Raw genomic sequence first — 20,041 nt, 5'->3', positions numbered from 1 at the left:
ATTATATGATTAAATTTATAATTAAATTTTTTTAATTATATTATATTAAAATAAAATGTTCATATTTGAGTCGTTAAAGTAAAAAATATTGTGTAATATGATCTCATATAAAATAAATATAATAATGAAATTGATATTGACATTGACCTAAATTAAAATAATAAATTATGAATGGTGGTAATATTTTGATATGAATTTTTAAAATAAAATGTAGATATATTATGAGATATGGTAAACATGTGTAAATATCGAAACACAAATATATATTAAAATATATTTACATATATAATCATATATATTATCGTTTTTTTAATAATATATTAAGGTTAGAAAATAACATTGGTTTGTACTAAATTATTGTAAAATTAGTATAATAAATTATTGACTATAGTCATTTGACTAAAATTTTGAATTAAATTTTTTAGTTAAATATTATATTAAATAAAATATTTTAATTTGTCTTTTGTTAGTGTTCTTCGTAAATTACTAATACTAATAATATCGCTAATAAAGTTAAATTTAATGTGTGTTAATGTTGATATTAATAATAATATCTACAATGTTAATAACTATTATAATAAAATAATAACACTACTATTCAAAATAAAAATAATTATAATACCAGTATTAATAATAATAATAATGATGAGATTAAAAAATAATATTTGAATATGAATTTAATTGTATTAAATTATAAAATTAACATAATAATTATTTATTGATTTGTAATAAAATGATATAGTTGTATAATTAAAGCTTTTAATTATATATTATATTAAAATAAAATTGCGTGTGTATAGATTTTTGTTAAAGTAAAATATACGTATGTTTTGAAATATGGTTCAATCTAAAATAAATAGAATAACTTAATATTAAAATTTACAAGTAGAAACACATATAAATATAAACACATAAAGATATATTAAAATGTATAATTACATGTAAGGTTGTTTTTCAATGATAAATATCGAGAGTAAAATATAACATCTAAATGTAAAATTTGTTTATTTTAAAATATAATATTAATATAATAATTTATTAATAACTTGCAGTAATATGACTAAAATTTTGAACTAGACATATTAAATGAATGTTTTAACTTCTGTTTTGTTGGTATTATTCCTAATGCCAACTTCTAATATTTGATTATACCGATAATAACAACACAAAAATTATTACGTCTTTCTAATAATATTAATACTAATAATAATAAAAATAATACCAAAAATAATAGTAAAACAAACTTTTAATCCTTATAATATAACATCCCAAAATATATAGTGTAAACTACATTAAAGAGAAGCAACATGCATGATAAAGTACTACACTTATCCATCTAAAGCATAAAGTGATATCTTTACAGTCATCCAAAAACAATTATAAATTTAAAACTTTGTACACAGAACTATACACAAGATTATACTGAACTAAGGCAACTACTCAGCAGCATCACCTCCCTCCAAAGCTTGCTCCAGGGAAAACTCTTCTTCCGCTGCTCACATCCAAGGGATGGTCATCGTAGAAGAAAACAGCAGAATCATACAAAACACAAGCATACATGAGGGTAAGCTAGTTTAAAACAGAATTAATCATACATCAAATCAATTAAATTCATACAAGCATATTATTCATTCACATCACTTAAATCTTTCACACATAACACCACACTGACTTTGACTGTCCGAACTTAGAATGATTGTCGAGCTATGGCGGGTCGTGCGCTCGTGGTGGCTTCTACTGCTTTGCAAAGTTGTTGCCCATGGGTTTCACCCTACCACACTCACGAGGTTAGTCCGTTATCACTCACCTTGGGCCATACTGGAAGCACCCAAGACTAGGACCTCCTGCTACTCTTCACGACACGGATCGATCCTCTCTACTTAAGAATGAAAGACCATTGGAGTTTCAGGATAACCCCAAAGACTAAGCTCCTACATCCATTCTAAACTTACATGAATCTCAACTAGAGATTTTACTTTGAATCACAACATAGAGCACCACCATGTCTCCTCTCCTTGAGGATCATGGAATTACGTCCATTAACCATACTTTGAAATACAACATACAATAATAGCCACAAATATTACATGTTACAACTTCACTTTACTTCATACACCCCTCATTGATTCATATACAAACAATATAATATCACACAAGAACTTGGACTAGAAATGCACCTCTCGCACAGCGCACACCTTCGCATAGCGAGACTATAAGCTTCTCGCACAACGACCTAACTCGCCTTGCGAAAACCTTAGACAGAGACCAACTACTATTGATTTTTCGCATAGCGACTAAACTCCCTATGCGAATAAACTGTAAAATGCATCAGACCCCAACCCCTCGCATAGCGTCCCAACTTGCTATGTGAGAACCTCAGACAGAGACTTAACTTCCCAAACACTCGCAGAGCGAAACCCACTCATTGTTCGAATAAAAAGAACAATGGTTCCAGACCTAGCCAGTCGCATAGTGATTAGATTCGCTATGCAGATTTACAAACAGAGAGCAACCTCTCACTTTACTCGCACAGCGCATCCATTCGCTATGCGAGTGCCTTGGTAGATAGCACCTCGCCAAGGTGACTCACTATGCGAATCCATTCGCACAGCGAGTCTGCATAATCTGCAGAACGAAATTCTGCAGAATTATGCAAGTCAACCACTCCATACCAATTCCACTCAACTTTCCCAACTTCTAACACTCCTAATTCGTTGTATATACTTATTTAGACTTGATTAAGTGATTCTAGACTTTCCTAACCTCCATCTAAAGTATTTATGCATCAAATCCCACTCTAAAACCTCAATTTCATCAACTTAGATATCCAGATCCTAATTGACCACTTTGAACCTGATTTTAACTAGTTTGTTGATTCAAACAAGTCACAAATAACCTGTCTAAACTACCCCAACAACCTCTAACAGCACTTGACCTCTAATACTCAAATTCACTACCTCACTTCCTATGAATTGACTTAAAACAAGCACAATTTACTTCACTTCATAATTCATCACTATCACAACAAATTACTCACATCAACTACCTCCAACATACTCAATTACAACACTTAGAATTCATCCAAGACAGTTCATCAACCACACATTACAGTTTCATACATTCCACATTCCAGTACATAATATTTAATTACTCAGGATACAACCAGGAACACAAAACAGAATACTAATTCAAAATTTATCATACACGCATATCATATAATCAATTGAGATAAATTTTCTAGCTCCCCTTACCTCAGAGATAAACAGCTCCAAACACATAAACGCTCCAACCGTACCTTGTACTGCAAGGAAACTCAACAGAAACCTACAACTCACCAATTGGTGATAGAGAACAACACTTAGAACAGCAAATGGAAGGAAGAACTGTTAACCATATGCAAAGCTGAAAAAGTGCATGTTCACAGTCCACATAAAACGTATAGCAGTGGAAACCACTTACCAACTGAAGAACACGAAATTGATCGGTCCAAAACGAAGTCCTCAACGCCAGGATCGCTTAGGCACCACCTGATCGTTGAACAAATAACTTAGTGGCGAGGAATTATAGAGAGAAGTCGGAGAACTCTGAGGAATATAGTTCTAGAGAGATAAAGTGTTATTAGAATAATGAGAAGTGTGTTTATAAAAATTCAATTTATATTGTAAGATTATTTTAAAGTAAAATAATCTATATCATTATTTTAATTCACCTATTTTTAAAGTAAAATTATTTTAATCTATATCATTCTTAACACTCTATTTTTCAAGTCTTTACATATACTACTAATATTAATATTATTATGACTAATAGTAACATCAATTCAAATAATAATACTAAAACTAATACTAACAATCAAACTAATTATAATAATACTATATAATAGTATACTAATAATAATTATAATAATCTAAACAATAATAGTAAAAAAATAATAATAATGTCACCAATAATAATAATAATACTGGTAATAATAAAAATAATACATGTAATAATAATAATAATAATAATAAAACTTTTAATATTCACACTACTAATACTAAAACTAATATTAATTCAAATAATAATGCTAAAATTATACTAATACTAACACCAACAATAATAAATATAATAATAATAATAATATCAATATTAATACTAATACTATTAATAATAAACCAATAATATTAATAATACTATCTTTAATATTAATAATCATAATTACAATAATAACATCACAAATAATAATAATAATAACAACGATAATAATATCAATATTAATACTGGTACTATTAATAATGAACCGATAATATTAATAATACTATCTTTAATATTATTATTAATAATAACACCAATAAAAATAATAATATTAATAATAATAAAAATAATACTAAATAATAGTAAATAAAAAGAACATCTAATACTCATACAACTAAAACCAATACTACTAATACTAATGCCAGTATTGATTCAAATAAAAATACTAGCACTAATACTAAGGTTGACACCAACAATAATACTAATGCTAAAAATTCTATCACTAACATTTTTAAAAATAATAACAATCATACTAAAACTAATAATACAAATAGCAATAATAATTATAATAACAATAAATACACATGCTTATACTAATATTACTAATACTAATGCTATTATTAATATAATTAATAATACCAATAATAACAATACTAATAACAATAACGCTAATGTTAATTCTAATACCAATAAATAATAATAATAATAATAATAATAACCATAATAATATTATTATAATAATAATTAAAATATTAATAATATTATCATTATAATAATATTAATACTAATAATAGCAGTAATAATGCAATAATAATAATAATTACTATAACAATAAAATTAATAATAATAATAACATAATAATAACAGTAATAATTATAATTATAATAATATTATTAGTATTAATATTAAAAATAATTAGTATAACAATAATAATAATATTCATAATAATAATAATCATTATTATTATAATCATAAAAATAACCACAATAATAATTATTCTTATAATTATAATATTATTCTTAATAATAATTACAGTGTAATTATAACAATAATAATAATAATAATTATAATAGTAATAAAAAGGATATTAATAATAATATTAATAATAATAATATTATAATTATAATGGTAATAATAATATTAGTAATAATAATATTAGTAGTAGTAATAATAATATTATTAATAGTACTAGAAATAGTAATAGTAATAATATTAAAGAGTGACATTTTTATAAATAATTTGAATAATATTTTTGTAAATAAGGAAAGGTAATAGGTATTTTTTGAATAGTATTATTGTATTCTTAAAAAGGTAATAAAGATATTTGGGTAAATCGAATAATAATTGAGTGGAAAATGACTGAATAATAATAAAAAAATTGTATGTGTGAAAATTATAAATCGGGATAGATTCATATTTATGTGATTGGTGTAATTGACACTTGGCAGTGAGAGCGACAGACTTTTCTAGTTTAGCTTGGACCCATTAATAGTGACTTTTGGGCGGGGCCTTAACACAGGCCTATTGGCCCATGCTATACGCAAGGAGTTTAGTAAAAGAAAAACAAAAAAACAAGAAATACCTTTCGCTAACTCTTTTTTCAGATTGAAGGCACACAATCGATATTTTTGATAAAAATTTAAAATTGGAGGGAACAAGCAAAGTCCGAGCAGCACATGGCGGTTCCGGCAGATCCAATAACTGCAGAAGAAGAAGTAGAAGACGGTAGTCCAACGCACCACCCTTCTGCTCCGTCACACGAGGTTCTCTTCTGTTTAAGTTACACGCTGAAAGATATGCTTGCTATATTTTTTTTTCTTCAAATGTTATTCAGTGATTGCTTTGAATGACTACTCCTCCTGATGCAGTTTTTTGATTTATCGACGACAGTTGATCCGAGTTACATAATCTCCTTGATAAGAAAGCTTCTTCCGTTGGATTCTGCTTCTCGGAGTACCTTTAGGGAAGGTGCTTCTGAAAACCCTAATCGAGGAGGAGAAGAAGAAGAAGAGGATGCGCCCTCTGTGTCTGTTTCAAACGATGAAAACGTTAAATCCTCTAGGAGCAAATCTGAGAATATGGATGTTGATGTTTCTGCTGAATTTTTGCGTGGGGAATGTGAGGGTACTGATGTCTCGGTATGGGAGAGTGCCTGGGAGGAATACGGTTGTGTTTTGTGGGATTTAGCTGCCAGTAAAACACATGCGGAACTGATGGTATAGCAGTGCTGGTTTGGTTTTTTCTTTATTCGAGTTTCTTTCTTATTATCGTGTACTACTTCATTTCAAAATATCTCCAAGCCTGGGCGAGATTGTTGCCACTACCTTCCACTCTCAAATAATTAGTAGGTTGAGTTCGATGTACTGTGCAGCCATAATTTGGTCCAGGTCCCACAGAACCTTTTCTTCGATTTGGTTTGATATAACATTTTTTGGTTTTCATTTCTTATTTGAACAAATAAGAAAGTCGCCTTGTTTTATATTTTTTCCTTTAAAAAAGAAGTTGTGGTGGAAACAGAAAAAGGAAAACAGGAAATGGAGGAACACTAAGTGGCTTTTTGTTATTATGTGCAGAAATAGAAAATCTTTTCTTATGCAGCTTGGCCATAAGTCTCAAATTTCCCTCATATAATTGTTGTAATAGTACAGTGACTGATAATTTGAATGTTCTCTAATGTATGTTTTCCAACCCTGCCCAATTTATCCATGTACCACCAAGCTCATGATCATTAATGTTACAGTGATTGTTAAGACTTTCTCTCATTTACTGGAGATCTAAATTTAGTTTGCTGTCTTTCAAGTTTCAGCCACTCAACTCTTTTATAGATGGAGACGAAATGTTTACTTGGTGTAACACTGCAGGTGGACAATCTCATACTTGAAGTTCTTTTGGGTAATCTGTTAGTCTGCAAATCCGCGCGTGTAACAGTAAGTCAATGCTATTCAGATTGCATAAAACTATCAATTGATTAAGAAGCTCTTATCACATTTGTATGGATTGATTTCGTGGTGTAGGAAATTAGTATAGGAATTATTGGGAACCTTGCCTGTCATGAAGTTCCAATGAAGCATATAATCTCAACAAAAGGACTGATGGAGATAATAATTGACAAATTGTTTATGGATGATCCTCAATGCCTATATGAAACATGCCGGTATGACAGATTTTTTACACCCATATTTCTTGTCAATTTCGGAATTGAGATATATTCAGTTCCCTTCCTTTTTCTTAAGTACCAAATTAACATGATTAGTTATTATATTTCTATTGTATGCCTTCTTGTCATTCCTGCTATTTTCATTTTCTGTTTCCATAATGCATAAATTCATTGCAAAGGAGGAACTCTGCCAGTATAAATATTCCTTTGTCTTTTCTTTCAAAAGAAATAACATGTATTTGTTCCAAGCATATCTATTTATTATTTGTGTATTGTATCCATTTCATTAATTTTTCCCTTCTTTATTTGATTTTCATTATTCCTTCTCTGCTAAGAATTTTCATCGGTACTTTTCACTTGACATTGGCTCGCTGGAAGAGGCTAATATTTTGCAGTATAATCTCAGTGAATCTTTTCTATTTATAGCCAGAATTTTAAATGTCAATTTCTTTTACAGTAGACTTCTTTTGGAAAAGGTTATTTTTGGAGAACCTCTGGTGTTAAGTTCATGTTGTTTCCAAAAAGATTGGTGTGTATTCCTACATGATTCAATCACATTGGCTATAATTTTTCTCATTTTGTTTTTCTAGAGGATGCTTCATCCTCCTTATTTGTACTATTGTCTTATTGAATAAATTTCCTACATTAGAGTGTGTGTCTCTGAGTAAGAAAAAAGACACATTGATTTACCCACCGAAATAGATGGATAGAAGAACGACATACTTTTTATTTATTTATCTCAAGAATGTTATTTGTGTTATGCTGTAAATCAAATACCACACTACTTTTTGACGCTAGTGCCTTTATTTTACAAAATACAAACCTTTGACATTTAATTTTTGGAACAGATTATTGACTGCAGGTCTTCAAAGTCGTGAATGTATTACATGGGGTGAGGCATTGCAGTCTGAACATGTACTCTGCCAAATCTTATGGATTGCAGAAAATACGTTGAACCATCAACTTTTAGAAAAGGTGATCAACACTTGGTGCCAATCCAGGGTAGTTTCAATTTTTTTATTTTTTTATGGAGGTTACAATTTGTGAAGTCGTGAGACTTTGTCAAACGCTTGTCATTGAATATATGCACTAGAAACTTAAATAATTTCAGAGGAAAATAATGTATTTTTTCTCTTTTATTTTCACCAAATGCAAACTTTATCTGTTCAATTACTAACATCATCCTACTTTTTAAAAGGTCATCGGGCTTATTTTAGTTATATTAGAAAGTCAACAGAAAGTTATGGATGCTCTCCTTCCACCTATGATGAAGCTTGGTTTGGCAAATATCTTAATCAGTCTCTTGACTTTTGAGATCAGCAAATTAACGAGTGAAAGAATACCTGAAAGGTACTGTGATTCACAATCCTCCATTCTGCAATGATGTAATTACAGTTCCTATTATCCTCTTATTTTAATTTTGGTATCACTGGCAAATGGCTGTAGAATATATTGTCTTGCAATTTGTTTCACTGTCACGTTTATTTTGCAGATAACTATTCCATTCAGCTAACTGCTGGAATGGGTATGATAAAACCTAATCTTAATGTTTCAGGTACTCTATTCTTGATTTAATTCTTCGTGCAATTGAAGCACTTTCTATTTTGGATGATCATTCTCAGGAAATTTGCTCTAGTACAGAGCTGTTTCAACTAATATGTGATCTGGTTAAGTTCCCAGATAAAGTTGAGGTACATTGTTATTGTTAACACTTTCAATACTGATACATATTTCACAACATTAACTTTTGATATCAAGGATATGGTATGTTATGGTATCTGATGACCTAAAGTCAGAAAAATTATATCCACTTTACTCATGTAAATATCTAACAAGTTCTCCAACATAATATCTTTTTCTTTCTGCCAAGATGTTTAAAACGGGCTTTTATATTTTTAAACTACGAAGCTTTTTCTCTATCAGTGGATATTATTGATGAAAAATTGAAAATTTTGTTAATATTTCATTTTGGGTGAGAATTGAATTTACTGTTGCTTGTGATTCACTCCTGCCTCATTTTGAACGTAATTGAATACAAGGGGCTTTTACTATTTTGTTATGTAGGACCTTTTCCCCATATAGATAAATCTACACTTAGTTGAGCTGAGAGTTATATAATGCAGTCAACTCAATCAAGCTATCCAAACTTTTTTTACTGATGGATTTTGTGATTAAGAGCTGCAGGAGTCTGACAACTTCTCAGTTTTCTTTATCTTTTCTAATTATTTGATAACATTTTCTAGACCATTTTATGACTAATAGCAAACTTGTAAGTTTTGACTAGGAAATAAAGTATTTGGCTAACTGAAATCTTGTGAATTGGTGATTTCTTCTGCAGGTTGGGAACTGTTGTGTTACTGCTGTAGTTCTCATTGCAAATATGTTGTCTGATGTTCCGGATCATGCTTCGAGGATATCACAGGGTAAACAATGTATTCACTATGTATTCTTTCATGAGTCTCTGGATTATTTAATATGATGGTAAATGGTATTGGGTTTTCTAGATTTGAACCTATTAGGTGGTCTGCTTGACATATTCCCTTTTGCTTCGGATGATGTGGAAGCAAGAAATGCGCTCTGGAATGTAATTGCTAGGATATTGGTTAGAATTCGAGAACCTGAAATGAGCCTCTCAAGAGTACATCACTATGTTTCGGTTCTTGTCACAAAACTTGATCTGATTGAAGATGAAGTTCTCAACCAACAAGTTGAATCTGGTGATGAACAGCATAACTTGTGTTCTCCTGGCTCTGCAGCAAATGCTAGGAATGCATCTGTATCCTTCTCTTTTAGTTAGTTCAATCTGTTCTTTGTGATTCTCAGGCCCCCTCTGGATGACATTTTTTTAAATCTGTTCTGCGATTTCAATTTCTTCGAAGAAAGATGTGGAGTTTAATTTCATTCCTGTCCATGTTTTCATGATTATGTATCTATTTTTATTCAGTCTCTCAAGTGCAGGGGATTTTTCTTTTTCCAATTTACTAATGACGTTATATTAAAAGGGATTTCTTACCAAATCAGGTGCAAGCCTGGCAAAAACTATTATAATGTCTTCCTTTTTCTTTCACTAACTGATGGTTTGTATCTAATTTTGTAGAATCCACTCATGGTGTTAGTGATTTACAGTGTCAATAAAATTTCCAACGGACAATTCTTCAGCAGGGAACAAAAACACTCAAGAACTTTTCATATTTAGATTGTTTGTCTTTAATTTTGTACCATTTGACCTTTAAACCTCTATCTAGACATCCAAATGTGTCTAACTACAATGCCAATCACAGCTACTGACAGTTAGGTTCACATGCTTATTTATCCACATGCCTGCTTTGCCATTTATTTGTTGTTTCACTTTACCATAGCAATCATTAGCTTGGGATGATCATCAGTATTCTGAATAACTGGACTGCAAAAGAAGAGAATGCCAAGAATAATCGGAATGCTGAAGTTCCTGTCAGTGAGACAGATGTAAAAAGATTGTTGGATTGCTGTCATAAATTCTTCAATTGCAATTGATGTATCGTGTAAGCTACAGCTGTCTGGACAAAATTTGAAGGCTCTGCACCTGTCGATGCTATTTTGTAAATTACATTTAGTTATTTATGGTACAAATTTTAGCGCTGTCCGCTCATCTTTTTAGAAGCTATTGGTAGTCGGAGGAGTTTTACAACTGGCTTTTTGGAGTATTAATTTTAGTTTATTAGAATTTTTTTTATGTTACTTTCTAATCAAAATTTGACCATTCAACTTGATAAACTGTGTTAATCTTTAAGAAAACTCTAATTTTGATTTCTAAATAAAACTAAAAATACCCATAGAACTTTTACATCAATAATTAATGCTGATTTCTGACGTAAACTTTTTGTTAAGCACTTTTAGGTAAAACTCCATTTTTGTATAATTGCAGAAAAGAAAACCATATAAGAAGACGTTATATAAATTGTCTTAAATATAAGCGGACATTATATTACTATTATAAAGTGAGTCTATATGTAAATTGGCAGCCTTAACGACCCAATGAATCTCTCACTCAAGAGCCTCACCGCATGTGATTTTATAATAAATAACAAATGGTAGGAATTAAATGTGAAAATTAATCATTTCCTATTTTCACTGCATTGATTTAACTTATAGTGTGACTAATCTGAGTTTATCTGTCACATTATACTAAACTTAAATAATTGAACTGAAGACAAGCATCTTTGAATACTCGGTAGAAGTCTTGCACGAAAACTCATTAGAATATTGGTTTTATTACACGAAACTTGAAAACACAGAATGAACATTGTAATCTAATACAACAATAACCTCACAATTCTTAAAAATATGCATCCAAAGTAGATATGACGCGGGATTAGGATATGAGAGAGATGCCAGCAGCCAACAATTCACCGGACAAAACCTTGTTTGCAGCCTCAGAGGGATGAAAACCATCCCAGAACACATATTCAGATGCATTGGCACACGTTCCTATGGATTCTTTATTGCACAATATAGATGTCTCTAGCAACCCTGTTCCACAACAAGCCTTCCTTGCTTCAGAAAACCCTGTGATAAAAAAAGAAAACTAGTTCATGAGTGATGCATGATACGATTGCTTTCTGGGCTTAGCAGAGTTAGAAACTTAGAAAGTGTACCATTTTCAGAAGGCTTAGTGACAAGGTCATACAGAGGTTGATAGATATCAAGGATGACCAATTTCAGACCAGAAAGCGATTTTTGCAAGCTTTGAGACGTAGTGTTTAGCTTCTTATTGAAGTTAACAGCATCAGTGTTTAGTCTAACCACACATTCGTTGCTACCAGAACCAAAGAGAGTGATGGCTGCTGGCAAACAACCCATAGGAGGTAACGTCGTGACGCCAATTCTCCTTGCTCCAAGTGCATACAAATTCTGTTGCAGGTATATTTGAAATTTGGAAATGTAAGTAAAAATCAGCAAACAAAAACAAATAGCCTTTTTGGTTCTTTTTTAACTTCTTATCATTGGAAACCCTTCTTTAAGTGCAACGTGGTTTGTTAAGGTTGACAGAGACATGCCTGAATGAAAGTGGAGTAGTGTTGCATGAGAATATCTGAGAATTGATCAGCAGAGTAAAGTTTGTAAAGCAGTGGATTTATATAATAGTTCTGAATAAAATCACTGTTTCCAGCGCTGACAAGATGTATAGCACCAGATACAATTAACGAAGCATTCGACTGCCCTACTATTCCCACCAAAATGTTCTGGCTCTCTTTGTAGTGTTCCAGCTGTTGGCTCAATGGAATTGTATGCTAGTTCAAAAGGAAACAAATAAAAGAAAAAACACACATTCCTATATTAGGCTTTATGAATAATCATGAGAAGTAAAAAAAAAAAAAGATTTTTAAACTTGCAAGTGTATATTTACATAAAGCTGAGCTGTGGGATCATAGTAGCCAGAAGCAGCTGAGGCAAAGTTGGCACCGTTCAAGAGATTTCTTCCTTTAACATTTAAGTTGAGGTAAGCTGGTGGGTAGGAGGTAAATCCAAGGTTTTCAGCTGCAGTGAACAAAATAAAGATCAAGCATGCAAAACGATGATGTGGGGTGAGAAAATGGTGTTTCATTAAAGGGTGATTTTGAGCAATACCTGTGTAGTCTGTTGCAAGCTTCCCATTGCAAAACCTCCCTGTTGAACTGTGATTACTGAAGTCTCTTCCATAAGGAGGGAAGTTTGCTTTAACAATGGTTAATAAGTCGTTATTATTGCCCACATCAACCACAGAGTCCCCAAATATGAACAATGCAGGAACCAGAGGCTGCCCTTTTGCCACATTCAACACCACAACCAGAAGAAAGGAAATCAAGATATAACTCGCATGCGCCATGATGCTTTTCAGTTTCTCTTCAGAGAGAGAAAGGGGTAGTGGAAAGGCTTTTAAAAAGGGGTATTATAGTATTGGGAACTGATATTCTGAGCAATAGCCGCCTGATGCATGCAGTGGGACTGGTTTTCCAAGGTTGCAGTTCCGACAATCTTATAAATGTCTGAACTTGTTAGTTAAGATGCACTCGTCAAAATAGACATCAAATCTCAATAATTATTATATTGAAATATTATCTTATGACTAGTTATTTTACTATTGATTAAGAGATATACTTTTAATTTTTGTATATATATATGATCATATTTATAATTATATTGATGAACATTATTTGATAATATGTATTTATATCAGTGATAACAGATTTAAAGTCTACTTCTTACTGCATATCACTGTAACGCTTGCTTCTAAGAGTAACAAAAATTGACAAGTTGAGGTGGTGCAATTTTTAATTAGAAGCAGGTAGCATAATCGTTCTTAGCTGTAAGATCTTAATGTTGCAGAAGTATCAATAAAATTATTATGATCATGTCTTGAGCTTCAAGATATCTGTTAAAACATAATCAAAGAGAGCTGCTGATAGCAAGTTATGTGGTGTGGCTGGATGCAGTTATTTTCAGCATATACATGAACTATGATTTGATAAGCAAATAAATGGCCTTTTTCTTAGTCTGTTTTTTACATTTCCCAAAACCAAAAACCTGACTAAAGTTAAATATACTAGTAAGAAAGTACGTTGGTTACAAACACAATCTTGCACGAGAAATGAAACTACGAGCTTCTTCAACAAGCACACTTTTCAACCATACCAGTTTTACTGCACAAAAGGGACAACTTATATGAAAAAAGAAAAGAAACAAGAGGAAGAAATTAAGATAGACGTAACAGCACTTGGATTTTGGACACCTTGATGTTCGTGCTTTAACCATGACATAAAGCTTGATGCCATATTTGATTAAAGATTCATAAAAAAAATAGTAGGTGACATATTTTTATATTTATTTGACACATGATATAAAAAAAAAGTAAATTTTTATATTTTTTTAAGGAAAAAAAGAAAAAAAATATAAAAAAAATAATATCAATTATAAAATATTTATGAATGGTCAAAGTATATTTTTTTTAAGAAAATTACTTTAATTTCTTATATTGCTATTTTAATTTATTTGAAGGGCAGAGGTGTATCATCCTTAAATTACATAAGAGGCTCATGTGAGAATAAGATAGATTAGATAAAGAGTCTAAATTTAGAACTATTTATTATAATATCACTACTTTATGTTTCTTTTAAAACATTTTGCTACATTGATGTAATTGATGTAATTGTCCAATGCATTAATGAAATTCTTTAATTTTTTTTATAATGTTATAATTTGTTATATTTTTTTATTTGTCATTATCAAAAACACAATTTATTAAATTACGAAAATGTTCTAAATAATATAATATTCCAATTACATTTAGAAATTAGGATTACGTATAAGAAGTTATTGGAATAACGACAATCATAAATTTCATTAAAATATAGATTTATGACAATTACATTTCAATGCGTTAACATGAAAATTATTTTTCAATAAAACATTTATGACAATTTCATTTGCCATTATTTATGTTTCTAAAATATCACTTTATATAGTGTAAAATAATGGGCATTATAGTGATTTAATTAAGATCATCTTATAGTGATTTGATTAAAATAATTATATTATACTTTGTGACAAAAGATGCATGATGTTTTTTAAAATGGATACACGTGTATATTATGAAGTTTGAAACCCACAAAATATAAAAAAATAACCAAGACCACGTACACAAATTTTTATAATGAAAAGTCTTCCAAATTTTGATAAGGTTGTAGAAATTAAAAAAACCTTAGAACTTTAAGAGTAAAAAATTAAAAAAAAACAAAAGAATATCATTGTAAGGTAACTACATACAAACTCGCAATATAGCTTTTCTTGTTAGCAACACTTAACTGTTTCTTGTGACCTTAAGTTTCGACCATATGCCATGTTCGGTTGGTGGAATAATGGTTTTTTTTCATAATACTGGTGGTGGAAAAGAAACTCGATACAGAAAGGAAGAAACAATAAGAAGAAAAAAAGGTAAAAAAGATAAGATAATTTCTAAAATTGTTTGCTATAGAGAATAATTCAAAGAAAAAAAATGAATAATTTATTTTTATTTTGTTGTATACAAAAGGAAAGAAGAACAAATTATAAACTGATATAAATACCTCAAATAAATAATAAAATTTGATATAAATGAGAATGTTTTTTTTTAAATGATTCATTCTCCCAAGATGATTATTTTTTATCTCCCATAATTTAAAATGTAATTTCACGTATGGAATCAACTAGTGGTAAGTATTTTTTTTTTTATATTTATCTTTTCTTTGTATTTCTTTTATTTTAATACTGAATTTAGAATTCTACATTTATTTCTTTGAAATAGAATCATTCTACTTTTCTTAGTAAGAATCAAACTTACACATTTCCAAAATTATAGAGATTAAAATTACACATTTACTAAATTGTAGAGCCCAAAATGATATGCTCCTATAGTCTGTCATTAACATGTCCATTTGATTGCAAACTGTTAAAAAAATTAGGATTTTACTTCTTGCACCCCTTTTATGGGGATCCAAATATAATTACAAAAATCATACATGTAAAACAAAAAAATGTTAAAGTTTAAACCCATCAAATCAAATATAAATAAATCAATCTAAGTAGAAACTTTCTTTAATCTTAAATCATAAAACCACATCAATGTTTTTCACTAATAATATTTTATCCATTTTGAAGGTACTTGATTCTTCATATTTTTCATAAAATGAAAATTTGTTTATTTCATCCACCACTTCATCCCAATACATCAAGTGTTGTTTTTGTATTTTAACAAACTGTGAAAGAAAAATGTTTTCTTTTTATTATTATTTATCTTCAACTAATAAATAAGCAAAAAATTATTTATAATATGAATTTCACATTGAAGAATAAATTAATACAAATTTAAAAAAGAATGTAATACAAAAATTCAACAATCCAAACAGATCATTACTAAATAATAATAGTCAGCAAAAATATTTCCCAGCATAATCATATTTTATTAAATATTTAACCGAACATTATATATATTACGAAAATTTAAAATTTTGATGGTAAAATAATGTGAGACAAACTAGAAAGGCAAGTTTATAAAACAGTTACATTAGTGTACTAAAATGGAAAATTACATCTCTAAAATTTAAAGAATATTTTTATAGTTTATTATTTAAAAAATAGAAATTAAAGTCCTGATAGTTGAATGAGTAATTAATGCGAATAAAGTTAAGACGAGTGATTCTTCTTACACTTCACTAACTTCGTCCTGCACTCCCAATTTTACTTCTTTACCCTTCATTTAACAAAAAGTCAAAACTTAATTAATTAATTAATGTTTCTTAACCACCAACCATTTTTTGTAACTGCCAACAACTAAAATTTCTTTTGGTATAAATCCTAAGTTGTAGTCATCTTCTTCGTTTCCACTGTTTCACTGTAGCATAGCATTCTTTGTTCACTGCTTTTGTTTTTTTTTTTTTTTCACTCCTTTACTGTATTGAGTTGGTGGTTATCATTCCCTGACTGTGCTGGGTGTGCTGGGAGATCTGGTGGTGCTGTGGCATTGTTGGGCGAGAGGAAGAAGAGAGGTATGTTATTCGCGGAATCCTAACCGCATTCGAAGTGCGTTTTCTAGTGGTCGCACTTCGAAGTGCGTTTTATATGTTTCTGTCGCACTTTGAAGTGCGTTTCTTATATGTGCACGTTTTTCTTTCATTATGTTTTATGCTACGAATTTTATGTATTTTTATTTTAAATTTGTTGTTTATGGATTATGTTTAGTTAGTAGGCAGTGTATTATTAGTCTGGCAAAAACCTCTTTAATAATATTTAGGTTAGTTAATTTTTAATAATATTTAGGTTAGTTAATTTTTAATAATATTTAGGTTAGTTAATTTTTAATAATATTTAGGTTAACTAATTTTTAATAATATTTAGGTTAGTTAATTTTTAATAATACCTAGGTTAGTTAATTTTTATGTTGAAAAGATGAATATGGAAGTTAAGATCCCACCAGACTCGATATTATTCTCTTGCCTTATCTAGCAACTCAATATTATTCGCTTGCTTTATCCATTAACTTAATCTCCACTTACGAGAGAAAGATACTCTATCTAGTTCGGGGCATAATTTGTAGTTCTAAAAATATAAGTTTTCATTAACATTAGGTTAAAGATCTTCTTTATAGTTTCATTTTAATTTTAAAAGTGCTTTTTAATTTTTTTTTTGTTATTTAATAAATTTTTAAATTGTAATATTTAATGTAGGTCATATTTAATTATATCAAATGGATAAGTATCCATATTTGGATTCTGAAATAAATTCTGATTTTATATCGGAGTTTTCTTATTTTTTAAAAGAAGTGGGTGAGGGTGATTACACAGATCAATTTTCCACTGATCAAATATTCCCAACACGCGCCGATTTGATTGAATGGGTTCGAAAGATTGCATTTGATCTTGGATTTGTTGTCGTCATTATAAGATCTGACACAGCAACTGGTGAAGCTGGTAGAAAGACATTTATTTTGTTAGGCTGTGAAAGAAGCGGGAAGTATAGGAAGTATAAGCCAGATGTTCAACCTAGTGTCTCTGGTACAAGAAAATGTGAGTGTCCGTTTAGGTTGAGGGGTAAACCTAAAGGAGATGGTTGGGTGTTAAAGGTTATGTGCGGCTATCACAACCATGAATTAGCAGAGACTTTGGTCGGTCATCCTTTCGCGGGTAGGTTAAATGCTGCTGAACAATCAATTCTTGTGGACATGACTAATAGTCAAGTAAAGCCGTCAAATATTCTTTTGACTCTGAAAGAACATAATGAAGATAACGTGACCACGATAAAGCAAATATATAATGCGAGGTACACGTACAAACGATATTTGAGAGGGTCTAGAACATAAATGCAGCAGTTGATGATGTTGTTAGATAGAGACAAATACATCCAGAGAAGTAGATGTTTGGACGATTCTGACGTGGTAAGTGACTTGTTTTGGACACATCCCGATTCAGTGCACTTAGTCAATTCTTTTAATATTGTTTTCTTAATGGGTACGACGTACAAGATGAACAAATATCGACTTCCGTTGCTGGAGATTGTGGGAGTCACATCAACTAGTTTGATATTCACAGCCGCCTTTGCATTACTTTCAAGTGAACGCCAAAGTAATTTCACTTGGGCATTGGAAAGGTTCAAAGGATTATTATTGACATCAGAGGGCGGTCCACGCGTTATTATCACTGACAGAGACCTTGCTTTGATAAATGCAATTAATAATGTCTTTCCGGAGACTTATCAGATGCTATGTACATTCCACATTGCGAAAAATGTTAGAGCGAAATGCAAGATGTTAGTGGATAAGGTTGAGTCAGTGGATGTGTTGATGGAAGTGTGGCAGAATGTCATGGATTGTGACGACCAGTCCATGTTTAGTGCTTATGTTCATCGTCTTGAGTATACCTCTTCTGCATGGCCTCTATTTTTTGATTATGTCAACCGCACTTGGATAATTTCGTACAAGACATACTTTATCAAAGCGTGGACGAACAAAGTTATGCATCTAGGCAACACTACAACAAACAAGTAATTTTTATTTTCATCGGCTTCTGTACTTATGTATTTCATATTTGTGTGTAATGTATTAATGTGATATGTGACAGGGTTGAGTCTGCGCACTGGAACCTGAAGAGATTATTGGGATCTAGTATGGGAGACCTATGCTCGTGTTGGTCTAAACACTCGCAACTAACAAAAAAAATTAAATTTATTATACTAACCTAATAAAAAATAAACCTAATAAAATAAATATATAGTAACCTAATACAAAATTAACCTAATAAAATAAATATATACTAACCTAATAAAAAAAATTAAAAAACCTAGAAATCAAACCTAAACGATATTCGAAATGTGGCGACAACTAACGCACATGGATGTGCGGTTAGTGTGAGCCGCCTGGGAAACCCTCCGCATATCGATATGCGATTTCCCTACTTTCCGCACTTCCAACTGCGGAAGTCTACGACCACTGGCGTTTAAGCAGCTGCTCTCCGACGACCAACACCAACACCCAGCGAACTCAAAAAGCACATGCATATATTTGTATGACAGCAAATACCTACATTTTATCAAGATACTAACCTGGACGCCAGAAAGCACCTGAGATTTGTGAGAAATCAAGCACGGAGGAGAAACGCAAACAGCTTGGCACAGGAGGGAGGAGAAAAAAGGGGCAGAGGAGACCAGAGAGAACAATGGGAGAGGAGGGAGGGGGGAGGAGGGAGGAGTGATTTAGAAGGGGGTGTAGGGTTTGAGGGTGAGATGCGACAGAGTTCAAGTTTCAAAATTAGTCAATCTTTTAAAAATTCAAAATATTCTTGTTGACTGTGCGGAGAGATATACTTTGAAATTAAAATATATTTTGGAAGTGCAGGACGAAGGCAGTGAGGTGCAAGGAGAATGTCTCAGTTGGTGCACAGCTCACGGCCACACAAATACTCGAATTGGATTGGTTTTGGTTTCGATAGACCTTAATTTTATGGGTAAAATAGAAGGAGGTTTAGTCAAATTTCAAATTCATCATAAATTTATTTATAGTTTTATTAAAAAAAATTATATTTATTACATTCTCCAAAAAATTTAATATTGACATTTAAATGATTTGTTATTGTGCATTTTAAGAAATAATATAATAATTATTAGTTACGGATATCACATGTCTGAATTATTTGATGATAATAAATAAAGTTAAAAATATTGTTAGACTAAATAATAGTTACTTAAATACACAAATTTAAATTGTAATAAAAAATGTGTAAAAAGCTATACCAATATTTTACTTGTATTAACTATTATAATTATACAATGAAAATATTTTTACTTCTTATTATCAGTTTTTTATATATCATAAAAACTAAAAGGTTA

The 20,041-nt window shown here is 30.5% G+C and overlaps 4 protein-coding genes across 6 annotated transcripts; 3 read left to right on the top strand and 1 right to left on the bottom strand.

Annotated features, from left to right (window-relative positions):
• Nucleotides 1–5,571: 5,571 nt before the first annotated feature.
• LOC124836826 (ARM repeat superfamily protein) lies at nucleotides 5,572–10,843 on the top strand. Of its 3 annotated transcripts, none has more exons than XR_015780447.1 (10): nucleotides 5,572–5,777; nucleotides 5,883–6,230; nucleotides 6,876–6,941; nucleotides 7,029–7,168; nucleotides 8,020–8,146; nucleotides 8,370–8,521; nucleotides 8,727–8,862; nucleotides 9,510–9,594; nucleotides 9,676–10,192; nucleotides 10,269–10,487. XR_015780447.1 is itself a non-coding variant. In XM_047312063.2 (10 exons), exons 1-10 carry the CDS (start codon nucleotides 5,691–5,693, stop codon nucleotides 10,682–10,684), a joined length of 1,557 nt encoding a protein of 518 aa, XP_047168019.1. In that variant the 5' UTR covers nucleotides 5,576–5,690; the 3' UTR covers nucleotides 10,685–10,843. The 3 variants fall into 3 exon arrangements, 2 of the variants coding, with proteins under 2 accessions (XP_047168019.1, XP_047168020.1); XM_047312063.2 differs by lacking the exon at nucleotides 10,269–10,487 and adding an exon at nucleotides 10,541–10,843 and having other exon boundaries at nucleotides 5,576–5,777; nucleotides 9,676–9,947; XM_047312064.2 differs by lacking the exon at nucleotides 10,269–10,487 and adding an exon at nucleotides 10,541–10,810 and having other exon boundaries at nucleotides 5,617–5,777; nucleotides 5,905–6,230; nucleotides 9,676–9,947.
• A 532-nt stretch (nucleotides 10,844–11,375) lies between these two features.
• Nucleotides 11,376–13,154, bottom strand: LOC124836829 (GDSL-like lipase/acylhydrolase superfamily protein). Its single transcript, XM_047312067.2, has 5 exons — nucleotides 12,779–13,154; nucleotides 12,558–12,688; nucleotides 12,208–12,441; nucleotides 11,806–12,061; nucleotides 11,376–11,716 (listed from the first exon to the last, which is right to left on the bottom strand). Exons 1-5 carry the CDS (start codon nucleotides 13,014–13,016, stop codon nucleotides 11,523–11,525), a joined length of 1,053 nt encoding a protein of 350 aa, XP_047168023.1. The 5' UTR covers nucleotides 13,017–13,154; the 3' UTR covers nucleotides 11,376–11,522.
• Nucleotides 13,155–17,408: 4,254 nt separating this feature from the next.
• LOC148196786 (uncharacterized) lies at nucleotides 17,409–18,020 on the top strand. The gene has a single exon (XM_088093515.1). It carries the CDS (start codon nucleotides 17,409–17,411, stop codon nucleotides 18,018–18,020), a length of 612 nt encoding a protein of 203 aa, XP_087949641.1.
• Nucleotides 18,021–18,182: 162 nt separating this feature from the next.
• Nucleotides 18,183–18,704, top strand: LOC148196785 (PKS-NRPS hybrid synthetase cheA-like). The gene has a single exon (XM_088093514.1). It carries the CDS (start codon nucleotides 18,183–18,185, stop codon nucleotides 18,702–18,704), a length of 522 nt encoding a protein of 173 aa, XP_087949640.1.
• The last annotated feature ends 1,337 nt before the right edge of the window (nucleotides 18,705–20,041 follow it).

Source organism: Vigna umbellata, chromosome 6 (genome assembly GCF_029865625.1).
Source record: "Vigna umbellata cultivar VRB3 chromosome 6, Vumbellata_1.0, whole genome shotgun sequence".
Lineage (NCBI taxonomy): Eukaryota > Viridiplantae > Streptophyta > Magnoliopsida > Fabales > Fabaceae > Vigna > Vigna umbellata.
Note: the sequence above shows the minus strand (reverse complement) of the source record. Positions and strands in the feature narration are given on the sequence as shown.

Coding starts and splice junctions, on each gene's coding strand:
- LOC124836826 (XM_047312063.2), top strand. CDS start 5,691: ATGGCGGTTCCGGCAGATCCAATAACTGCAGAAGAAGAAGTAGAAGAC. Junction 7,169..8,019: donor TGCCTATATGAAACATGCCG/GTATGACAGATT, acceptor TTTTTGGAACAG/ATTATTGACTGCAGGTCTTC. Junction 9,595..9,675: donor TGCTTCGAGGATATCACAGG/GTAAACAATGTA, acceptor TGGGTTTTCTAG/ATTTGAACCTATTAGGTGGT.
- LOC124836829 (XM_047312067.2), bottom strand. CDS start 13,016: ATGGCGCATGCGAGTTATATCTTGATTTCCTTTCTTCTGGTTGTGGTG. Junction 12,689..12,778: donor GCTTGCAACAGACTACACAG/GTATTGCTCAAA, acceptor TGTTCACTGCAG/CTGAAAACCTTGGATTTACC. Junction 11,717..11,805: donor CACTAAGCCTTCTGAAAATG/GTACACTTTCTA, acceptor TTTTTATCACAG/GGTTTTCTGAAGCAAGGAAG.
- LOC148196786 (XM_088093515.1), top strand. CDS start 17,409: ATGGATAAGTATCCATATTTGGATTCTGAAATAAATTCTGATTTTATA.
- LOC148196785 (XM_088093514.1), top strand. CDS start 18,183: ATGAACAAATATCGACTTCCGTTGCTGGAGATTGTGGGAGTCACATCA.